The sequence below is a fragment of the Crocodylus porosus genome, unplaced genomic scaffold, assembly GCF_001723895.1.
Source record: "Crocodylus porosus isolate Cpor-Errol unplaced genomic scaffold, CroPor_comp1, whole genome shotgun sequence".
In the NCBI taxonomy this organism is placed as follows: Eukaryota; Metazoa; Chordata; order Crocodylia; family Crocodylidae; genus Crocodylus; species Crocodylus porosus.
Genome location: NW_017728948.1, coordinates 28,107,423 through 28,130,750, shown reverse-complemented (window position 1 = coordinate 28,130,750; position 23,328 = coordinate 28,107,423). Strand labels below are relative to the sequence as shown.

The 23,328-nt window shown below is 41.5% G+C and overlaps 1 protein-coding gene across 6 annotated transcripts in view; it reads left to right on the top strand.

The window, feature by feature from the left end:
* Positions 1 to 22,415, top strand: part of PROM1 (prominin 1) — an 87,588-nt gene extending 65,173 nt beyond the window's left edge. For 2 of the 6 annotated variants that reach the window (XM_019553070.1, XM_019553069.1), the window contains 10 exons: positions 6,781 to 6,873; positions 8,498 to 8,551; positions 12,931 to 13,011; positions 13,099 to 13,167; positions 15,392 to 15,484; positions 17,219 to 17,334; positions 18,023 to 18,046; positions 18,407 to 18,475; positions 21,365 to 21,405; positions 21,630 to 22,415. In XM_019553070.1, the coding sequence (XP_019408615.1) occupies positions 6,781 to 6,873; positions 8,498 to 8,551; positions 12,931 to 13,011; positions 13,099 to 13,167; positions 15,392 to 15,484; positions 17,219 to 17,334; positions 18,023 to 18,046; positions 18,407 to 18,475; positions 21,365 to 21,383 (618 nt within the window). In that variant the 3' untranslated portion in view covers positions 21,384 to 21,405; positions 21,630 to 22,415. Of the gene's footprint in view, positions 1 to 6,780; positions 6,874 to 8,497; positions 8,552 to 12,930; positions 13,012 to 13,098; positions 13,168 to 15,391; positions 15,485 to 17,218; positions 17,335 to 17,760; positions 17,995 to 18,022; positions 18,047 to 18,406; positions 18,476 to 21,364; positions 21,406 to 21,629 lie in introns of those variants that run through there. The other 4 variants (XM_019553074.1, XM_019553073.1, XM_019553071.1 and 1 more) reach the window with 3 other exon arrangements.
* The last annotated feature ends 913 nt before the right edge of the window (positions 22,416 to 23,328 follow it).

Genomic DNA, 23,328 nt, shown 5'->3' with positions numbered 1-23,328 from the left:
CACTGACTCTGGCTTTGGAGATCAGGGCTTCTGAGGGCTCGTGGCTGACCCCCCCCACGCAACATGGGGCAGTGGGGGTCAGCAGGGATCGCCTCCCCTGCCTGGCACCCATGCGGCAGATGTTGCATTGCATGGGTTCAGCAGGGTGCTGCATGCTATCTGGGAGCTGGAGCAGCTCCATGTGTCAGCCGGAGCCTGGCACTACTCAGCCCCAGCATTCCCATCTGCCAGGCAGTGCGCGGTGCCCTGCCAAGCTGTGCTGCACCCATGCAATGTGACAGCTGCCGTGTGGGTGCCCATTCTTGGGTTAGTGTGCGGTACCTGTTTGTAGTTAGCAAATACTGTGTTAGTGTTCAAAAGCCACAAGCAGTGTTAGGGTCCAATTATAGCAAGTCTTTATAAACTCAAGGCACCCCTTGATAGAGACAAGGCATTCCTTGGAAAATGCCAGCTCCTTGATTTTCACTATTTCTAACTACAGAAAAATAATAGAGCAAGTCTTTTGTTGAAAGGAACCCAGGTAAGTAGACTACAGCAGGTCAGAATGCTTTTAACGCTGTGGATTCCTATCTGAAAATTCTGGATTCATCTTCTGAATCTTGTTTTCACACTTACCTGCAGGTGCCACAGCACCTGTTAGGAAACACTGTACTAAGGTGTACAAATGTATAAAGCAAAAATTCTGCTTGCCTTACTGTGTAAAGATGCATACAGCCAAAGGGCAGGGATGTGGATACAGATATGTAAAAGCAAATCTGGTGAAGAATTAGCACCATTTTGTTAGGCACTTAAATGAAATTATTTAATTTTTCATTTTTTTCATCCATCCTAGATAGCAAGAGAATTGGTTAGGACAGCAGATTCTTTTGCTCTGGTCATAAGCATGCCTCCATATGGGAGGTAGGGGACTTCCATAGTGTGATGCCTGCTCCTGTAGAGCTCTTTTCTAGTAACAAAGAGGCAGGGAAAGTGGTGTGGGACCACATTCTGCTTCCCAAAAGAGGTCACAAGGTTCTTCCCCTTGGAAGAATCAAGAATTCCCCTTTCTTTCAGAGCACAACAAAGATAGTGCTAGCTACCTGAGTGGGAAAGCCAGCCCAGCTGCACTTTGTCACATGTACAGTTCTCTGGCTGGTGGTGATGGTTGTGCTCCTGTCGTGGGCTTTGTCTTGCACTTAGCATCTTACTGAGATGCAGTCCTATTGCTCACACCTCTTGATTTAGGCCACCTGCAGGCTTTGTTATGTACTAGTGCTTTAGTTACATTTGGTTCCCATTTTCAAGTGTGTTTTTGCTATCATAAGGCTAGAAGCTTTTTTTTAAATGGGAACTGTAATTCTGCTGTCTTCAGGTTGCCTTTTGAAGCTGGGGCCTTAAACACAGGTCTATAGAGTCCTATGTTTTCTCTCATATCTGTGAAGATTTGTTTAGTATTATAGAGATAGAGTAGTGGTGCCCAGCTCATCTGGCCCATGGCCCCATCCAGCACGCAGGGGCAGTCTGTAGGATGAGTGGTGGCAGCATTAATTCTCATGGCTGTGGGAGTTGTGACAATTAACACTGCCACCACTCCCCTGCTGCCAAATTTCCTGATGCATGGGGAGCCTGACGGGCTGGATGATGTGGCTTCACTGGCCAAATCCAGCCTGTCAGCCCTAACTTGGTCACTCGTGAAGTGGAGGAATAGAGTAGTTAGAGTTTCAAGAGATGATGGGAATGACTTTGAAGTGGGCTTGAGTTTATGTGGCTGATTTACATGAAATCACAAACCTATATAAACAGGGCTAAAATACCAAATAGGCTTGTTGAAAAAGTGTGTTCCCTCATTGTAGTCTCACACTTTTCTTGCCTTGCCTAGGTAAGATTATTCCTTTTTACAACCTGTTGAAATGTGTGTTCCCTTAACTTAACCCTTCCTATAAAAAAGTTAGGAGATGAATGGCAGGCCCCAGGGAATGTTGCGTGGGACTATGCATTGTTTCTTCTGCTTGTAGAAATCCCTTAAGCAGAAGGCTGTTTCATTAAAGCTATAGTAGGGCATAGAAGATCTGTGCTAAGAGTCAAGGAATTGCATTGCTGCAGCATGACTGAAGTGATATTGCCCTGTCCACCTCTCCATTGCACTCCTGAATGCTGCATTCTTCAAACAGTGTTTTCCCTAGAACTGCCCCTGAGAGGGGGCATCTTAAGCACAGCTTCTGTATGAAAGAAAATATTTTGTTACTGTATTTCTATTTATATATTTATGTTTGGTGGGGGGAAAAACCCTTTAAACTGAGAAAAGATAAGGTTGAAAATTTCTAGGTAAGGAACGAAAAATTACAATAGGTAAAAGCATTACTTGTCAGTGTGGAAGTTTGGGCTGTATTTAGTACTCCCTTGTGCTGATGCTCAGTGTGTAGGAGACAACTTTTGAGACAGCATGCTGTTAGAAGGTCAAGAAGCTAAATTGCTTTGAAATTGTCCCTGGCTTCCAAAAATGTAACTTTTTATGATCTTTCTGTCTTGGTAAGAGCTCTGGAGGAATTTATAAATGCAGTAGATTAAAAAAAAAACAAACTAAACTAAACTGAACAAAACAAAACATCATGTTTTGAATGAGTTGATTTTGAATTTGCAGTTAGTATTTTTGACACCATAACAAATTAACAAAGTTATTAGCTCTGAGAGCCATGGTTCAAATGAAGCTGGTTCCAAACCAAAGGGGACAATCTCTGTCCAATCTCTGGACAGTCTCTTCTGTTTTAGTCTTTCTGTCTCTTCTTCCTCCCCTGCCCCCAGTGGATGAAGCAGAGATTCTCTTCACGCCTAAGGATTTTCCAGTATGTTCAGCCTCCAAGAGGTAGAACTATCTCCTAACGGGCAGGTAAGCTTCAGCAAAACTGTATGGCCAAAAATAGAAGTTTTCAAATGAAGCAGATCAGCTGTGCTGCCATGTTTAACACATATTGCCTGTTGTCCCACCCTTCATGGTGCTGGGAAGGAACAATATGATCTCTGGAGGCAGTTTTGGTTATGCAAGGAAAGCTCCACTTTCCCCACTCATCCAGACCCATCCCCTGTGATCACAGGAGCAAGTCTGTCTGAGTGGGAAAAGCTGGGTGGGGAATGCCTACTTTGCTTGTGGAGAGGCACCCTGAGATTCCCTTGGTGGGGATTTCCTGCCTCCAGAGCACCTGCCCAGGGTGTCTGAAGGATGCAAGCAGCTCAGGTTGCCCATACTCCCCCACCACAGAGCTAATAGACGTCCATTGCAATAAAGTGGCAGAGTCTGTTACTACCTTTTGTCATGCCACTGATTTTCCTTTGTTGGGGAACGACAAAGGGTATCAACAGCAGCACAAATTAGACATCAGTTGGGGTCTGTCTTCACTCTGTAAGTCTAATAAATAGGTCTCTGGCAGTCTCAGGAGTGCTGCAGAGGAGCATGCACCAAACTCCTCAGATGTATGCAACATGGCTGAATTACCATGGTCTTGAGCACATGCCTGGAGCTGCTAAGGGATGCTTAGGGTCACACGAAGATGGCAACACTATCTGCTTTCTGGGTTTGGTATGCACTGAGTGGGTTACTGAAGCTTTCAGGTCCAGGGGGGAGAACTTTTGGGGGGTTTAGTGTGGGCAGACTTTACTGTGAATAATGCCTGTAAATAGTTCCCCAAGTAGGACATCTAGATACCCTTTTCACCTCGGGGGTAGATGGCAGTCTAGGTCTGACAGCAGGCTCAGAGACTGCTCTTATGTTGGTTCCCCATGACATAATCTTTCATTGTATTAAGTTAGTGTTGTCCCTAGGTTAAGACTATAGTTTTTTAACTGCGTTGTTGCAAGTGTGGCTGACTGCGCTTGAGGGGGAATGAAGCGCTGAGAGGAGAGGAGAAGGTCCCAGGGCCAACAGAAAGAGAATGATCCCAGTGTGGACAGAGTAAAATCCAAGAGAGGAAAGAAGGGACTGGAATAGCACAGATAAAGATTGCATGGAAGCAGAGTCTGTTGTGCTTTTGGGGACAATCAAGCACTTGGATAACCCTCTTTTTTAAAAGAAGAAAACACCCTCCCTTCTTTCTATGAGCTGACCAGAAAAGGACCTCCAAGAGATGGGGTGTTACAGATCACTGGGGAAGCCAGGGACTGAGAAGAGCCAGGGTCTCAAAGCCAGAGGCTTTTCCTTTGTGAAGCACTGCTCTAGGCATTCAGGAATGTATTGCACTGTGTAGTCTGGGTTTCCTACTAGAAAGAAATATAGTTATGAGGCTTGGGGGGCAAACTGAATAATTCCAATGATTCCTCTTGTTTCATCCCATCTAGAGAGGGTCCTCTCAGGAGAGGGAGACCGAATAAGGTTGCTTCTGGGGAAAGTCCCAAGGAAGAGCCTTCCCCTTCCCCTTCCCCTCTGAAAGAGACAGATTGATTTTTCCTTCCCCCCGCATTCCTCCATGAAAGTGGAAGTGAGTGAGCAGAGAGAGTGTCCCTGGTCTTGGGAGTTGCCTTTAAAACTAAAACTTCAGCAATGGAAGCAGTGTCTACTGGAACAAAACTGGCTTTCCTTGTCTACGTTTGGCTGCCAAATACAGGCACTGAACTTTTTCAGTGGTGAGTCTTCTCAACCTTTCTAAACTTGAGACACTTCTCAGGAAATGCCAGCTCTTTGTTTCGACTTTTTTTGACTACAGAAAAATAGAGACATTCTTCTGTTGCAGTGAACTCAGAGAGATTATAACAGGTCACAATGTTTTTAATGATATCAATTCCTATTTGAGATTTCTGAGTTTATCTTGTGAATCATGGTTGCACACCCAACAGTGGTAATATTGTGAGGTACCCTGCAGCACCCTTGAAAGGATCCCTCAGTCCTAAGCTGCCATTTCACCCTGCTTGAGAATCAGTGCTTTAGAAGTACATGAATTACTTCCCTGATTGCTTTTTTGGCAGAAACTCCAGGTCTACCAGTCTACTCAGAAATATTAAGCTGCTATCCCTTTTTCTAGACAAGTAAGGTACTGTGTATTGAAGGGAAAAAGGCATGGCTTGTCATCTCTGCATGGAAGGAGGATAAACAGAAAACCAAGCAAAGGTTAAAAAGAAAGAGAATTTAGGCTTGTTCATCTTGCAAGGAAGAGAAAGGCAAGATTTAGTTGTTACCTTCCTCTGCTAAGTCAGAGGTTTGTAATTTGGATAGGAGAGGCTGACTTGCTGGATGAACTAAGTGACCAATTATCTCAAATCATATTCACAGTTGGACAAAATCCACACCTACCTATATCTGTTGTGTGAGCAGTTCATACATGCTGCATCCTTATCTTGCAATGACATTTGTTTCCCTGAATCTTTACAGCTGTGGAGCACAGTGATGTTTTGAAATGTTTAGGAATACACCATGGATTCAGCATTACACAGAATTAAGAGTGTGGGGGGCAGACAGTTTTTTATTAATGACAGCATACTGTTAAAATCTTTATCAAATCACATGTCAAAATATAAAAAGTAAATATCCACAAATCAGTAAAGCATACCTGCTTTAAATCATGGTGCCATTGCTGTCATGGAGTAGGGCGCAGGGGCAGGGGCTGTGCTTGGTATGGAAGGAGGCTTGTCAGAGGATTCCTGACAGTCACCTGCCCCTGCACTCCCCGAGCCCCACACTGCACCATGAAGAAGCGGCTGTTCAGCCCAAGGCGGGAAACAGCTTTCCACTCCCTGCAGCCCTTTAAGGGGTAAGCCCCACCTGGCGGGAACCAGTTGAGGGGCAACCCAGCCACTAGATGGTTACAGCCTCCCACCCCTCCAGGCAGCATGGGGCAGCAGCTGGGCCCCAGAGGCACCCCTGTGCACCCCACCTTGAGCACGCAGGGGCTGGGCTGGGTTGGACTCAGTGATAGTTTGGTGCTTGAACCCCAGCTAGAACCTGGGCAAAGCCAGCAGCCAGTGGCACCGGTCCCCTTGGCAGCAGGACCCCATAGCAGCATCCCCCCCTCCCTTTCCCAGCACAGCCCCTAGCTTCTGCAGGAGCTGCCAGAGATGCTGCCAGAGGAGCAGTGTGTGGATGGCACAGTCTGCAACAGCTTGTGTGCGTGTGCAACACACTCCCATCTTGAATTTCCTCACCCCTGTCATGGATTTTTCTTTATTCTTATATCCCCTTTCCCATTATCAGTGGAAATATTTTTCCATTGGTCTGGTTTGTGTGTATGAGGTGAAATCAACATTTAGCTATAAAAATCGAATCCTGCCAATCCTAAAGATGAGGTAACATCTGAGTAGAATAACTGGAGCAACACAAGGTATACAGATTGAGAAATATGTTCTGCACCTGTTTCTGTCTTATGCATAGATGTTTCAGTTTCATCTCTGAATGAAATTATGATCCCAGTGGAGGGCGCCCCTGGACCTCAACAGATATTGAATAAATAACTAGAGCTCTACTTTAAGAAGATCAGTTATTCTTCATGGGTGTCTCAACGATTAGAATAAAAGAATGGGCTTCTTTATTTTCTATACTGAGAAGAAAATGGCTTAGAGCACTGTATGAAAATTGATTCTGTTGAATTTGTACAGATATTCTTAACATTTCTATTACTAGACTTGCATATTTGTTTCAGTTATTGAAGTTTCTACATCTTCAGTAGTCTTTTTCCCTGTTATGGGATTAGATTTACTGTATCCTGTTGCTCATAATTTGTAAAGTATGTTGTCATTCATTGCAAACACACTTTTTCTTTGCTTTACCATCTTCTAAGTACAGACCAGCATACTGATTTTTATGTTTATGTATTTTTGCAGCCCAGAGGAGCACTGGAAAATGCCTTAAAGGGACATGCAAACAGTATTCGAACAATTCATGATCAACAAGTTATTCCACTGGAGCAAGCCATGGTAAATTTTCAAAACGTGTTGTTTTATGAAAACACAGATTAGAAAAATATTAGCAAAGTCAAAGTGGAAGGATTTTTATTTTGTACAAATTTCACAATAGACTTAGCTTCACATATGTATTTTCAAAATAGACATTTTTATATTTTTTATGTCTAAATATAGGTTTTATATATTTTATGGTATTCAAAGTATGGAGAGGTAGTTAGCCTTTTTAGTCTCAAGTCAAGTAGAAGACAACGTAGATTTTCACCATACCGACCAATTAAATCACAATGCATAAGCAAATGCATAAGCTTTTTCAAGCAGCAGCTTGCTTCTACAGTTGCTATGAAGGGACTGCAAGAAGCAGATCTTCTAAACAGAAAGCCATAAAGGGTAGGAAAGTGGGAGGGAAAAGGATGGGGCACTGCTGGGAGAGCGTGGTCTGATTAAAGTATGTTTTTAACAAAGAAATTGCATTGTATGTGTTAGTATTGGTTAATATTAGTTTATAATATTTCTTAATAAAACTTACCTTTTCTTCTTTGGTTTTTATAGTTTCTTTGCTTATACATAGTATTATGTAGTGGAGAAAGGGAAGGGAGAGACTTCCAAAACCTCTAAGCTTGTACATTATTGGATTTTCCTTTTACAGATCATTCATCCTGGGTAATAGAAATGGTTGTAATTTTTGCACTTAAGAGACTGATTTACTTTCTTGAGCGTAGGAATAGTCTACTACTTCAGTGTTTGATTTGGCAATTCTATGGGGCTACATTTTAAAGAGAGAAATTTTTTTTGTAGAAACCTTTTAAAAGATCCAGAATTGTTTGGCTTTTTTAACAGGATTTCCAATGCATTTTTTTAAGTGGCAAACTCAAACCATATCTCCACCAGATGTCAGCTTATATATATTTGCTTAAGTTTTTCAGTTTATTCCATTTTAGTGTCTTATGTATCCAGTTCCATTAAGTGAACAGCACCTCTTGGAAGATACAGGGCAACTTTTTTTCCAGAATTGTTGGAAACTGAGAAAACTCCACTGTATTTTTGCCCCTGTCAAGTTCCTCTCATAGAAAAATAATAGGGATTCTTTTCCAAACTCTTGATTCTTTGCTGTATCTTTTCTAATTAACTCTTAATTATTCTCATTTTTTCTTTTCCTTTTTCCAAAACTGACTGTCAAGAAATATGTTAAAGCTAGGGTAAGTGCTTTTCTTTTCTGAAGCTCCACAATAATACTTCCCCCTCTGGTGTAACATGCTGGGCACACTCAGTTAATTTTAACCATTTTACCTTCAACAAAACAATATCAAACTCTTGTTACTAATTTTGGTTATATTTTAGATACACAGTTTAAAAGCTACTATATACTTTAGCTAAAGTATTGTTGAGTTTTGTTCTAAGACTGTTAGTTACAAACACTGACTTAATTCCATTAAAGAGTTGTCATCTGTTCTTAGCTGGTGCAGCTGTTTTGATTCCATTTAACATTAAGGTTGATGAGAAATGGTATTTGATCTGGTTTTTTGTTGGTGGTTTCACTCTGTATGCTCAGACACACAGTATGAAAGCATTATGGTTCTTATTTGCATTGATATGTGGAAACTTTTTTTTTTTTCTCCTTTCTTTTTCCTTTAACTAGAGCACTTTAAATAGGAGCATTCGATTACTGCAGAAGACATCATCTGAACTTATGGTAGGTTTGTCTTTTAGTCATAAGAATGTAAACTATTTTAATTAGTCCTGTCCTATACAGGGCATGGACACTGCCTGTAACTTTTGAACCTCTTTTTTGTTACTAATTTTTGTTGGGAAAGAAGATGGGAGCTGGGGACTAGATGTCTGGAGGCCTGGATTCTGTTCTATAGAGTTCTGCATGCTTTGGGTTCCCCACATAAGCGCTTGATGTCCTGAGTACTATTGATCAAATGTGTAGTTATCATGGTCAGAAAGCATCCATAAATCATGACATTTTTGGCTAGCTTTATAAACATGCTACTGGAAATTAAATTCTCACATGGTAAAAAAAAGCATTGGTACAATCTTATGTACTGTGATACGTATGTTACTCAGCAACTGGCTACCATTAATTCAAAAGAATTTGCCTTACCCATCCTTATTTCAAAAAAACCAAAAACTTACACAAAAATTTTAGCTCACTGACACCCTTCAGAGAGTGTTCTCCAGGGCCCCTCTACACATCATGTAAGGGCACAATGGGATCTAATTTGCAGTCGACGTAGTCATGCCTCCTGCCATGCTACACACAGTGGCAGCTGCAGTCTCTCAGCCGTGGGGGTTTCATGCACTACTGGGGTTGGGAGATTGCAACTGTGCCCCGGAGTCACGCTGCCAGGACCCAGCATCTGCAGCTGCTGAGGTTGAGAGTCCCCTCAGTTGTGGTATTCCCACTCCAGCTGGATGTGGTGTATCCCCTCCCCTGCAGCTGGGAGTCCTGCCAGCTGACGCAGCTCCGAGCCTCAAGGGAGACCGTGCTACATGTGCAAATTAAAGCTTGATAGCAGCCAATTATAAAATTAGTACATTTTTTTTATACTTTAACTTCATAGCTGGTTGGTGCCTTTTATGGCGTAATAGCTACTTTGCACATGTGGCTAAATCTAAAGATAATTTTACAATTAACCAGTTAATTGTGTGATACCTGTAACATGTGGAGGGGCCCCCAGCATTCAGTTGGATATCTGTCCTATAGCATAGTGCATCTGTTGTGTGATTGGCCTCCTGAAAGTGCTCTCTACAGCCATGTCGTAACGCACATGCATGGCTGAAGAGCACTTTTAAAGTGGCCAATTGTGTGACAAAATAACCCTCATAAAGTGAGGATCAGATGAATGCGCTCCACTTGGAATACTTTAGCTTAGGGAACTTGTGTTCCCCAGGCTTAGTCTGTTGCGTGATCTGAGCTGTCTGCAGGAAGGGAGCAGGGCTGAGGAGGGGGAGCAAGCTGCAGCTGTGGTTTGCCTGGCCTGAGATAGGGGGGCAGAGGAGTGGATTGGAGCCCCCTCACACTTCACAGTCCCATCCCACCCCCTCTTTCTCCACCTGTGACTGGGAAAACCCCAATTTGAAGCTCGCTTCCCCTCCCCCATCCCTCCCTTCTTGCAGACAGCCACAGAGCTAGGTGGGGTGGCAGGACTAGGGGACAGAGGCTACAGGCAGGCTTCTGCAGTTCGATTGGCTCTGAAGTGGAGCTTGATTTTGCCCTTACCCCACCTCTATGTAAAACACCATGAGTTACAGCGGAGGGGGGGAAGGGAGGGTGTCTGTCTGTCAGCACCCTATCTGACTTCCACAGCATCAGCCAAACTTTGGGAGGTTTGAACCGCACAAGGGCTTTCCTTAGGGCCGTCCACATACTTCCTCCCTTAATAAAAGTTAATGCTGCTTGCCATGAGAGCAGCTTTCTTCATGCTCCACCAGTCTTAAGGATCAGCTGCAGTGCAGCAGTCTAGCTGCAACCCAGCAGTACTCATGGTTATATGAGCCTGTTTAGCCCATATCTGCTCCAGTTCCTGCCAGAACTAATTTTTAGCCCTGTGAAATCATTTCAGAACTATTGTGCCCTGAATAGACACAAGCAGGTAAGAGGCCTTAATGTGTATGGGTTAGTAAGAATATGTTTGTTGGGAAGAAATGAAAACTTAGCAGGTTATTTGAATAGGGCTGTGTGAACATTATCATTTGTGTTTCATTAGGAAGTAATTTGGGATTTTTGTTTTCAAAATGAAAAATTGTCTGTCTTTAAAACATTTGCATAGTTTGGAAAAGAGGTACTTGAGGGGGTATATTATACAGGTTTACAAAATAGTAAGTGGTGAAGAGGAAGTAAATAGGAATTAATTATTTACTCTCTCTCTCATAATACAAGAACTAGGAGTCACAGAATGAACTGAATAGGTGGTAAATTTAAAATCATAGAATTGTAGAACTAGAAAGGACCTGTAGGATCATTAATTCCAGTCCCCTGCTGTGGGCAGGAAGTTACTGGGCTTAGACAAGCTCAACAAGGTGCCTATCCAGCCCCTTCTTGAACACCTCCAATGATGGTGACTGCACCACCTCTGGTAGGAGTGTGATTCTAGCAACCCCTATGGAGAAAAAGTTCTTCCTTATGTCTAGCCTGAATTTGCCTTCTATAAGCTTATGACTGTCCTTATCTTCCCTTGAGGTGCCTTCCTGAAGAGTTGCTCCCCCAGATCTTTGTGTTCTGCCCTGATGTACTTGTAGGCAGCCATCAGGTCACCTCTCAGCCTTCTCATACTCAGGCTGAACAGGTCCCTCTTCTCATAGGGCCCTTCTTTGTATCCTCTCAAGCTTATCCATGTCCCTCTTGAAGTGCAGAGCCCAGAGCACTTCTCCCTCTCCATTCGGCAGCTCCAGCTGAGGCCTTACCAGTGCCAAATAGAGAGGGAGACACATCTCCCTGGATCTACTGGACACACATCGTCTAGGGCATGCCAGAGCTCTGTTTGCTTTCCTAGCGACCTCATCGCACTGCTGGCTCATTTCTGTTTTCTGGTCTATCGTAACCCTCAGGTCTCACTCAGATTCTGTGCCAGCCAATGGGCCATCACCCATTGTGTATTTGTGGTGAAGGTTCTTCATACCCAGGTGAAGGACTTTGCACTTATCCATGTTAAATCTCATCTGATTCTGCTTCGCCCAAGAGTCCAGCCTGTTGAGATCCTGGCCCTATCCTCCAGCGTGCCTGCATTTCCCACAGCTTGGTATAATCTGTGAACATAATAATTGAGCTTTTCACCCCCTCCTCCAGATCACTGATGAATATATTAAAGAGAAAGGGTCCCAGCACAGATCCCTGGGAGATGCCACTGGAGGCGGCCTTCCAGGATGAGGCCAGCCCATCAATTACCACCCGACAGAAGCAGCCAATTGTCTACCCACCTCACTGAGGACTGGTCAAGTCCAGCATCCTTGAGTTTGTTTGAGAGAATCCCATGGGAAACCAAATCGAAGACTTTACTGAAGTCTAAGTAGAGCATGTCCACCACGTGTAACAATTATTAACAAAATTAAGTTCTTTTTCACACTACATGTAATTAAAGTGTAGAAGTCATTGCCACAAGCTGTTGTAGAAGCTGACCGTTTACCAGATTCCAAAAGGGATTGGACAAATTCCTGGAGGAAAAGTGCACCAGTAGTTATTGAACATGGGAGTTAGGGGTGCAGCCTCTGAATCAGAACTTCCTAAATGCACTCAGCCACCGCGTGACACTGGGCAAGATAGACCTGTGGTCTGACTCAGTAAGAGCAGTTCTTATGTTTTTATATTTTGGATTATATGTTTTAAGAGAATAAACTTCTATATGGTAATCTACAGCTACGATAGTACATGGCCCTGTCCTCTCCCTTCCCTGTTCTTTTGAGTTCTAGGTTGGGATATAAAAATGCTGCTGCCATCAAAAAAGTTCATTTTAGTTTGTTTTTTTTAAATAAATGAAGTCTCACTTTTTTATCTGTGCTGCTGTGGAATCCATAGCTTACTGTGTCTGGCTGTCAAAGATGAAAAAAATCTACCCCTAGGAAGAAGCAATAAAGTCTAGAACAGGGGTGGACAAAATGCATCCCGCGGGTCAGATGCAGCCCACCAGGACGTTCTGTCCGGCCTGCAGCGCCCCTAAAAAATTTAGAAAATTAATATTAATCTGCCCCCGGCTGCCTATCATGCGGCTCTCGATGGCTTGCTGAAACTCAGTAAGTGGCCTTCTGCCGAAAATAAATAATTGCTTGCCCCTGGTCTAGAAGCATGCGTAGGTATAAAAAAGGAGAGCAGGAGTTATAGTTTATAACAGTTGAGATGCCTGCCTCTGATACTGGTGGTGGGTCTGTTGATCTGGAGTGAATGCTTCCATTCCGGCAGTGCCAGGACACTGCACTTGCTATATGAAGAATCACTGTTGTCTTTAAATATTTTAGCATCTTTATCAAGACAGTGGTATTTATTTACTTAGAAAAATGGTGGGAAATACAATAGTAGTATTGCCATTTATAGTAGCTCTGGAAGGGGCTTAACTTGCATACTTTCTTTTTCAGGAAAAAGTAAAACATGTGATTAATGCTGTTAATGCTGCTCAGCTCCTCATAAACAACAATGCTTCGCTAGTTATTGTCCAGGTAAACTGTCTTTGGTTTTAATTAGTTTATTGGGTTTATAGCACCTCAGATGTTAATATTTATTTATTTTACTTTCTTTTTTTTAAGGAGACTAAAAAGTACATGGATATGATTATAGGCTACTTCGAGCAATATGTTAACTGGGTCAAAGAGTCGGTAAGATGCATTTACTTCATTGAGAGAGGGGAAAAAATGTAAAGTATAGTCAAGTTTGTAAAGAGAATAAATTAGTTATCCCTTTTATTCTGAAATTGTTTTATATTTTGTTTAATAAATTCTACATGTCCAGTATAGCAAAAAAAGTGTAATCTATTTAGAGTGTTTCCTCTGAATAATAGGGCTGTGTGAAACAGCACCGTTTTGTTTTGACTTCTGTTTTAAAGGGAGTGTTTCATTTTGTCATTTAGTTTCACAGCACTGTTCAATTTCACTTCTTCGAAACTGTTTCACTGTTTCAACGCGTTTCGACATTTTGCTCATAGACTATAATGGGGAATTGTGAAAATGCCTAAAACTTTGTCATTCCTTGCCTAATTCAGATGAAAATTATAGGGATGGTAGTCCCTTCTGAGGGCATGAAGCCTACCAAGTGTTAAGGAGATAGGTGCAGAGGTTTCTGGGAAACTTCACCTCAAACAGTTGAAAAGAAAACTTGTATCACTTGCCGGCAGTAGTAGCCTCCTATCATCCTGCGCGCAGATCCGGAAGGAGTCCGGCACAGCCCTGCAGCACTCCCAGGGATGCAGGCCCCCAGATCTGCATGCGGGATGACAGGAGGCTGCTGCTGCTGTCTAGAGCCAGCGGCGGCAGCACTCTTCCCAGCACTGGGTGTGAGCTGCACCCAGTGCCTGTCCCAGGTGGCAGCAGTAGCCTCCTGTCATCTTGCATGGGATCCAGGAGCCCACACCCCCCAGGAGGGCTGCGAGGCTGTGCCAAACTCTTCCCTGGAGGCATGCAGGGCGACAGCAGACTGCCACTGCCAGATGAGACCGGTGCTGAAGCCAGGCAAGCCCAGCTTCGAAACTTGAAATGTTTTGAGTGCCCTCGTTTCATTTCCATACTGTTTTGAAGCCTTTTGTTTCTTTTTGATTTTGCTGTTTTGAGCTCAAAATGCATCGAAACAGCTTCAAAACAAAACACCCAGTGAAATTTCCCACAGCCCTACTAAATAATGTTGCAGTGTTTATAGTAGTATGAAACTCATGAGCTTTTTCTGTTGTATAAATGTGGACAAAATGAATTACATGAGAGTTTTTATGGGAGCAGACAGGAAATTTCTTCTTTGCAATCTGTTCTGCTGAGGTGGCTCTTGTTTTAAGATTTGTGCTCATCAGGAATGGGAAAAATATGGCCCATGGGCTGGACTCAGCCTGCCATGTGATTCTATCTGGCCTTGGTGGGTCCTTTGGCCCTGCCCCACCTGGCCCAAGCCCAGGGGGCAACCTGGGCTGTGGCACGTGTGGCTGGTCCCACCACCTCTGGGCACAGAGCCACTGCCTGGAGTGGAGTGCAGGCCACCCTTATCTGCATGTCTGGGGTGCTCCAGGAGCTATAGTCCACAGGACCAGGTGGTGGGGTAGGAGCAGCACAGCAGCTGGACTCAGCTTCCCAGTAGCAGTTTGCTCTGCCGTCACACTTGTGACTGCCGCTGCCAGTGTCTCCATTGCCAAACGCGGTGCTGGACAGAGGGGGCATGTGGGCTAGGCAGGGCATGCTTAGCCAGGCAAATGAGATGGGGTCATTGGCAAGTAGGGAGTGGCATCTGGGGCTGGAGATCTACTCCCCGCACGTTCCTGTGACAGGCACTGGTTCTGCAGGGAACTGGTGCCCATTGCAGAGAACTGCAAGGAGCGGATCATGGCTCTGTCCCAGGCCCTGGCCCATGCTGTCACCATCCCACAATCCCAGCTCCAACCACCCATCCTGATTCTGGACACCACTCCCCACCTACCAGGAGCCCCATCCCATCTGCCTAGCTGGGCCTTGGGGTCCTGGGCTGGTCTCCACAGACTCCACCAATCCCTCCCCTCCATCCAGCACTGGGTTTGTGGGGCATGGGGCTGGATAGGATCAACTGGCATCTCTCTGGTGCTCGTTCGCCCACCCCCCACCCCAAAACGCTGGGCCAGGCAGCGTAAGCCCAGGGTACCGAGGTCGAGTCAGCATCATCCCATCCCTGGGCCCTCAACAGCTCACCAGAATTCCTTATGTGGCCCTCCAGCCTGAATAATTGCCTACCCCAGCTTAATTGATAGAATATATCCATGGAAGCTGTTTAGGGATGGAATAAAAGCAAGTTTCATTAATACCATAGTTTGGTTAAAAGGTAGTGCAGTTTTTGTTTAAAAAATGCATTGAACAATATTTTAATTTCTTTTAGGTAACCATGGATGTGGCTGCATGCAAGCCAATTGCCAATGTGATAGATACTGCAGTAGATATTTTTTTATGTAGCTATGTAACTGATTCTGTGGTAAGAAAATATTTCCCATTTTTCTCAAAATTAGAGCTTAAAATTGGGAATTCCTAACTGCATTGCCACTGAACTGTGAAAACAGGTCTCTGCATTTGAGTTTTTTTGACAGTGCCATTTCTAAAATGTGATGGGAGAAATACCAAATTTATTACAGAAGGCAATATTCCATTCTAGACATGATGATTATTATTTAGGGTTTGAAACCCAGTCTGAAGTCCGACCAAGGCTGGAGTTTCACTATGCTCCTATGGTGCATATTGCAAGAATATCTTGTAAAATCAGATGTTCATGTGAAATTCCTGATTATCAAATTAAATAGACAAATTTTGGTTCTGGGATCTGACTCCAATTTCAAATTTTAACGGTGATTTATATTTAGTACTTGAACGTTCATAAAATGTAAAGGGATTTAAGGTCTGAAGTGTCATCTTGGATCCATCTTTTAATCTGAGAATATAAGAAGAATATAAGTATTGAAGAGAATCTCTCTCAAACATGTTTGCTGGAATCTAGAAAATGTGAATGAGGAAAATGAAGTTTTTCATTTGGCTTCTAGGAAAAACAAATCTCAGATCATTAATGCATAGCATAGACTTTAATTATGACTTGTGGTATGGTAAGAACAATATTGGCTTTTCTCACTCTGAGAGAGCCTAAAAAGCTGGCTGTGTGCGTTTAAAAGTAAGACATAAAACCACACACTCGTAAGCCATCTCCTGGCTTTTACTTATCCCTAATCAATGTCAACCAAGTGATAATCAGTACTAACACAAGAACCACATCTTACTTTATAAAAAAAGTTAAAAGCATCTGAACCCTGAAACCTTCTAAGGTCAAGTTATAATCACTGAGCACTGGATTTAAATTTTAGAGCCTCTCCCTTTCTTATCCTGCATTATGTCTTGCTTTCAGTTAATTCTGGATATACCAAATTTTTTTCCTTGCTGAAAGAATCTAGTTAGGTCTGCATAGAACTCAAACTGTCAAAGTGCCTCCAACTCGAGTGAATGAAGTATGAAATATCCTTTCAACAACTGGAGCTAACTCAGCTAATCTGTGTGCTGATTTAATTCTTCACACAAATATGAACTGCAGCTCTCAAATCAAACACTCTCACGTACTGAAAACTCAGCTCGCTACAGAAAATGTGAATAAGGTTACTCTTATAAAATATATAGGTAGGAAAAAACCTGGCTAGCAGCAGATTTATCCCTAGGGACTCAAGGACCTTCTGGCTTGGTGTTGGTTGGCTGAGCTGAGGCTTGGAAGCATTATGGCTGAGTAAATTTGGATGTCTGCCTTGAGTACTGTCTGGGTGCAGCTAGGTGGTGATGGTGCTCATACTTTAGTTTATTTTGGAATGGGGGATATTTTTATGGTTTGTGGAATTAGTTTATACAGATTCAGGTGATCCTGCAGTTTATTTACTTTTCTTAAGGTGTGATATTTCAAGCAGTCTCTCTCAGTATGAAGAAGGGCCCTGCAGTGCGCTGGAGCTTGCCAGTAGTTTCTCCTGCATGATTTTGCAACCCATGTGGTTGATAATCAAGTAGTATCAAGGATAGCAGTGTTATTAGAGTGCTCCAATATAAGACTAATCCAAAATTCAAGAGTCCTAAGGGTCAATTTTAAGACACTATGTGAGAAGAAGTAGCAGAGATTTAAAGTGCTCCATGATGCACTGTTTTCTTTAATGTAATTTTTCTGGGTTTTGTTTTTCCTTTATTCCAGAATACCTTCTGGTTTGGTTTGGGAGGCTGTTCAATATTTTTAATTCCTGCCATAATTTTTGCTGTAAAATTATCCAAATACTATCGTAGAATGGATACAGAGGATGTGTATGATGAGTAAGTATATAATCTTAAAAAGGCTACAGAAATTATATGAATACTTTTCTGTACCATGTAGTCTTCTGCATGGTCTAAATGGTGCTCTGTATAAACCTTCATTGCACTCAAAATGAATGTTATATGTTCGTTTCAGAAAATACAAATTTGGGCCCTGTTATACCAATGTGTTGATCCTATATGTGGACTTTGTTCAGTGGGACTTTGCACTGGGATGGGGGTAGATGTCATATTTCAGGTTCAGGACTTAAGAGTTTTGTACAATCTTTATTTTAAAAGTTTCCAAAATGTAAATGGCCATCTGTGCCAGGCTATAACATCAGGGGAAACAGTGCCTGCCTTGTAGTTACCTGTGCTAATTCTTTGCTGCCTTTTGCTTTATATCCTAGGTATCCCTAACTAGTCTTTCCTTTTTTTCAATTGCAGTTCCTCTGTCTCAGGGACTTGGCATTTTACTTTATGATAACTGTTTTTACTTATTTTCATTCATTTTCATTTTTACTATTTTTCCTACTTTATTTTATTCATTGTTCAGCAAGACTCTGCACTGCATTTTTCTTATTTCACATTGATCAATTTACACTTTACATTCACACATAACTAGCTCAAGCAGGGCATGTAGCCTAATACAATAAATGTTTATATACTAGTGATAAGTTAATTGCTTTTCCTTTTTTATATTTTTTAGTGTTGAAACTATACCCATGAAAAAGTAAGACATTTTTACTGGTATTTGTTAAAATTATTTTACTAAGGCGGGAGGTTTTATATTAAAAATGTAATTCCTTACTTTAAGAAGTAACAACTTTGGGTTTCATTAAAACATGCAACTGAACATAAATATCTCCATGAATAATTAAATTTGGAGCATGCTAAAATAAAGGATATTTTGTAAATTGTTGTTGTATCATTCAAGTAACTCTGAATGTTGCAAATATTACCTTCTTTTGTACAGCTAGAACTAACCTTAACATATGATATCATCATCCATTTACATGCCTTTCTAGCCATGTTGTACATACTGCATCTTATGCTTAACATGGTCTTTCTTGGTGTATTTATTTTGTTACAGTATGGAAAATGGTAATAATGGTTATCATAAAGAACATTTATATGGTATACACAATCCTGTTATGACAAGGTAAACCAAGTCTGAAACTGCATGCCTTCACACGTCTGCTTAGTGTACTATATTAATCAGCTTTCCAATTTTCTGCATGTTTTAAAGTAAATAATTTTCTGTTTTCTTTTTGCATGGTTACTCACTGTACCAAGTGCTGTATGTTTAAATGTTTTCTACTATGCCTTATATAGCAGTGGACAGTGTAATAGGTTTCAGTAATTTAACAATGATTTTTATAAGCTTTAAATTTAGAAGCCAGATAATTTTTTAAAAAATTCTCTGAATCAGTATTCCTAAATTTGTAAACCTACTGAAGCGCTATGTATAGCAAATGAAAGGCTGTGGGATGCATGCTCAGTTTACCTGGGTTTTACATGAAGATCGGTAGGGCGAGTAATACAGTGTATATATTCAGAAAAGGCATATATAGTATAATCTGGGGCATGAGCAGATGCAGTATCTTAACTAGGGCAGGGTAAAAAGAGCATCAGCCCTGGGCTCTGACTTGGGAGGGGGTGTTGGTATGGCCCCCGCAACCCAGGGGTGTTTCCACTGCATGCAGAGCTCTGTGCAGCTCAGCCGTAAGGAGTCAGGCAGGAAAAGTGCCATGTCCAGAAGTGTATCTGGTGGAGGAGAGAGCAGTGAAACAGTGCCCCTTTCTGCCTGGGAGGCTTTGCCGTGGGAGGGCAATCCTTCCCTCAAGGGTGGGTGTGGCAAACGGGTCACCAAAAGAGGCCCTGGAGCTGCTGCCTGTCCCTCCACCCTAGTAGCTCAGCCCATGCTTTTACAGCTGCTACTGTTGCTGCTTTTATTCAAGTGAGGAAAGCCCAAGCAAGTAAGGCGACCCCACTTCTTCCCTGCACCCTTCCTCTCCTGTCTCCACTTTCCCCCAGCTCAGGTGCTGATAAAGCTTGCCGTGTCTCTGGGCAGACTATCCCTTCCCTTTTTTAAAAATGAGAACGCATCAAATATGCAGACTAGATAATAGAAAGAAGGAATACAAGAAAAAAAATCTTATTTTTCTAACAGCAGTAAGTAGCTAAGCATTCAATAAATGCATGTTTAATCGTTCATTGGTCCTTCTGGCATGAGTATCTAGGACTATGGTATGGCTTTATAAACAGGTGAAGAAAGGAGATTTTGCCGTATTTAGGCACCAGATGGTGCAGGGTATGTGGAAGTGTATGGAGAAAAGATGGATGTTCCTGCATGATCAAAAGTGTCGTAAGCTTACAGAGTTGAATAGTCAAGTCACAGGTTTGGGAGACAGGCAGTCAGGGTTCTTTTTCTGATGCTTGCTTGCTTGCTGCAAAATCTTGGCAATTTGGTTAGCCTCTCTTAGCTGCAAGTTCCTTGTCTCTATAAAACATGGTGTTGTGAAACTTCATTAATTGAGCCTTGTAAAGTATTTCTAAAGTCTTCAGTTGAGAGGCAATACAACAAACAATTCAAAATGGCAAGCCTCAAACTTCTAATACGTAACAAAAAATAGAGGACAAGTATTTTGGAATGATTTATTGCTGCTCTGAGTCATGTATGAGGTACTCAATATTGATGGAAACTGAGGTATGTTTTGGCAACCTTCATGGCTATAACAGTTAAATTGAAGGTTATTTTATGTGAATATTTTCATTGCCCAGATCTTTTTCTTCTGTTCCCTTTTGGAAGAAGTGTTTTATATAATAATAATAATATTATTAGTGGTGTTATATTCAGTTTTGTGGTATTCTCTATATTGCACTGTATGCCTTTGGGACTCGTTAAATTAATCTACAAGGTATTTGATTCAAAGTTCTGCCCCATTGGCACATCAGAGAATTTTCACAGTGAAGGCTTTTGATATTTTCCATAACTTATAATCATCCAGACTTTAGAAGTAATTTTTTGATCTTTGAATTTTTTTAATATAGATTTCAATAATTTTGAGCTATATGCTATATTACCTGTGTGGTACTTTAAATATTTTTTAAAGAATTTTTAATAAAGAAGTCCTCTTCAGTCACTTATTCATAATTCAGTATTATGTTAATGAGAGGCCTAAAATCATTAACATAAAAGACATTGGTTAAATAAAAGCAGACTAGTTTTGCTTTCAAAGTGAAGAAAGACTTTAAGAGCTAGATTTTTACTTCAGTTCTCTAATTCAATGGACTTGCTCCTAATTACCTGTAACTGATACAGGAATTTAATCAAAATAACTGCTACCTTATATTTTGGTATCTAAAATAGGTTGAAAAGCTGTTGATTAAATTGGGTGTGTGATCAGTATTCTGTGGGCCAAGCGTCTCAGGCTACTAGAGTTGTTTTCTGGTCTGTTCATGTTTTCTTACATTTCTACTTTTTTTTTCTTCGTTCTACAGATCCTTTTACCAGCATCTCTAGCATCTTTGAATGAGACTGTTTCGAATTTAACCATAATATTTTAAAGTGATAGGAGGCTCTGATTTAACTTTTACAGCTGTAGTGCTATGGGTACAAATAATTGCATGTTATGCATTTTCCTGATTGTTTCCTCAAGGCAATACTTATATATTCAAATGACATTGAGTGCCTATGGCCTTAGTTGTCTAAGCTAAGCAGGAAAGGGTCAAGCCTCATCAAAGTTAGGGCTCTTGTTGCATTGACTGTTGATGAATTTCCTTCCCCAAACTCCATCCTCAGAACAAATCTTAAAACCCAAATGAGATCACAAAAGTGAATGCTAGAGCAGAGCTAACTTATTTCCTTTGTTTGTAATGTAGTCCAGTAACCAGGAAGACAATCTGGGAGTCATTTCTGGACAACCTACATGTTTCAGAGATAGGTGTGATTGGTGACCATATTGTGCTGAAAACTGCCACTTATAAACATATTCTTTCTAATTCTTTTGTTGGAAATGGAAAATGATATTCCTTTATTCTTTCACAGCTCTGTGGAACAGTGGTAGCAGATACTGGCAACACTGGGGGGGTAAGTAACAAGCTTTCTAATTTATTTCAAAATTCATGCATTCTTTTTTTCTCAAAGTGCTTTCAAAATGTGAAAAAAACAGCAAAGGCTTATATTTTGTAAGTGGCATGATTGTTGCAAGGTAAAAGTTGTGCTGATCCATACGTAATTTCTACATTAAATTTATCCATATCTCAGCTTCTGTTCAAATTACATCACCTTTTTCCTGAATTTCTGTTTTCAGCCCCTAAATGTGATGCTCAAGAGACTTCTGCGGGACAGCATGACACTTGAAACTGTATTGGGTTCTGCATTCATCTTCCAAGCCCTGAGCCACTTGCTTTCTGTGGCTTGTCCTGTAAATCAAGCAAATACTATTGAATGTTATACCATAAACTACTGCACAAAATATTTTATGACCAGGGCACTTGACATCCACTTCTTGCTCACTAACATTCAGAGTTTAAAATAAAGTGTAATGTTGTTTCTTTTTTACTTTTTTACACTGGGCTTTCCAAACTACATCATGATAAATGTATTAATTTCACTTGCATAGATTTTACTTCAAGTTAGGTGTCTGACCGTGGTTGCTCAAAATCTTCTCTAATTTTGTTGGGAATGTATTAAATACAGTATATACACGTTTACATAAAGAATACATTTTATATACAGAGACTTTTGTATATACATTTTCTTACAACTTACAACTTATAAGTATTTAGCTAAGTTTTTAATACTGTATAATATACTTCATAAAAGAACTTACCAGCATGATCAGTGTTGATATTTGGTGCTCTTGGAATGACCACTTTTGACTGAACTTTTAAATATATGAAACTCACAATATCTCTTTTGTGTTTCTGAAAAATTAAATCAGTCAAAGAATTATTTTCTCCTTTTCTTGAATAATTTCATATGGAGTGATATTTGAAATATAGAAAAAAAGAGGGCAGTTTCAGAGAAACTCATTTAAAACTACAAGTTTGTGTTTGACTTTGTGTGCTTGCACTGCACAATATGGAAAACACACCCTGATTACTGGAGTTTAATAATATCCAAATGGAGTAGGATGTCATGAAACTAGTTCTTTTACAAGGATTGGAAACCTACAGCCCAGGAGTTGAATCTGGCCGCTGAAGAGATTGGATCTTTCTCAGGGCAACCTGGGGAATCGGCAGCACACTCCAGTCAGGGCAGCAGAGGGGGTCCAACCACCTGCCTTGTTCCATCTATTCCTTCTGCAGTAGCCAGGGCCCTAGAGGAGATATCCAACAGTCTTTGTGTTCTGTCTGTTCCTTCTGTGGTGTCTGCTGGTCACGCCGCTCTCCCAAATACAGCACCACCAAATTTTAACCCTTTCCATCACTCTTGGCCACTTGAATCTATGGTGAAGGTAGGTGCAGGTGGCTTGGGCACTCGGGGCGAGGTGGGGGGGGCAGAGATTTGCGGCCCGTGGGAGGGTTCTGGGTCACAAGCATAGCCAGCAGTAGCAAAAAGTTGCTGATCTCTGTTTTTGAAAGCTCCATTTCTCCCGCACAACCCAAGTTCCTAAGAGATGGCACTGAAGATTGTTTAACAGCCAAGGGTTATTTTTGCTAATTCATTTGCAAATGCAACTTTCCACATAAAACTTGGAAACACTTTGGGGGAATTAATTTACATTGTTATTGTTTGGGGGATTGCCTTGAATTTAGGCATGACAGTTATGTTGCTGGATGAGATGGCTGCATAAATTCATTCAGAAGGGCTGCAAATGTCTACACTATAAATATAAAGCACAAGGGGCAAAGGAAGATGAAATAAATAGATGTCTTGAATATGTTTATTCTTAGTTTTATTTCCAGAAAGGTTAATTTTGGTTTCAGTTAGGGGTATTCCTAAAAACCGTTGAATATATAAGATGAAAACTGAAGAGTGCTACCAGGTTTTCAGTGCTACCAGTC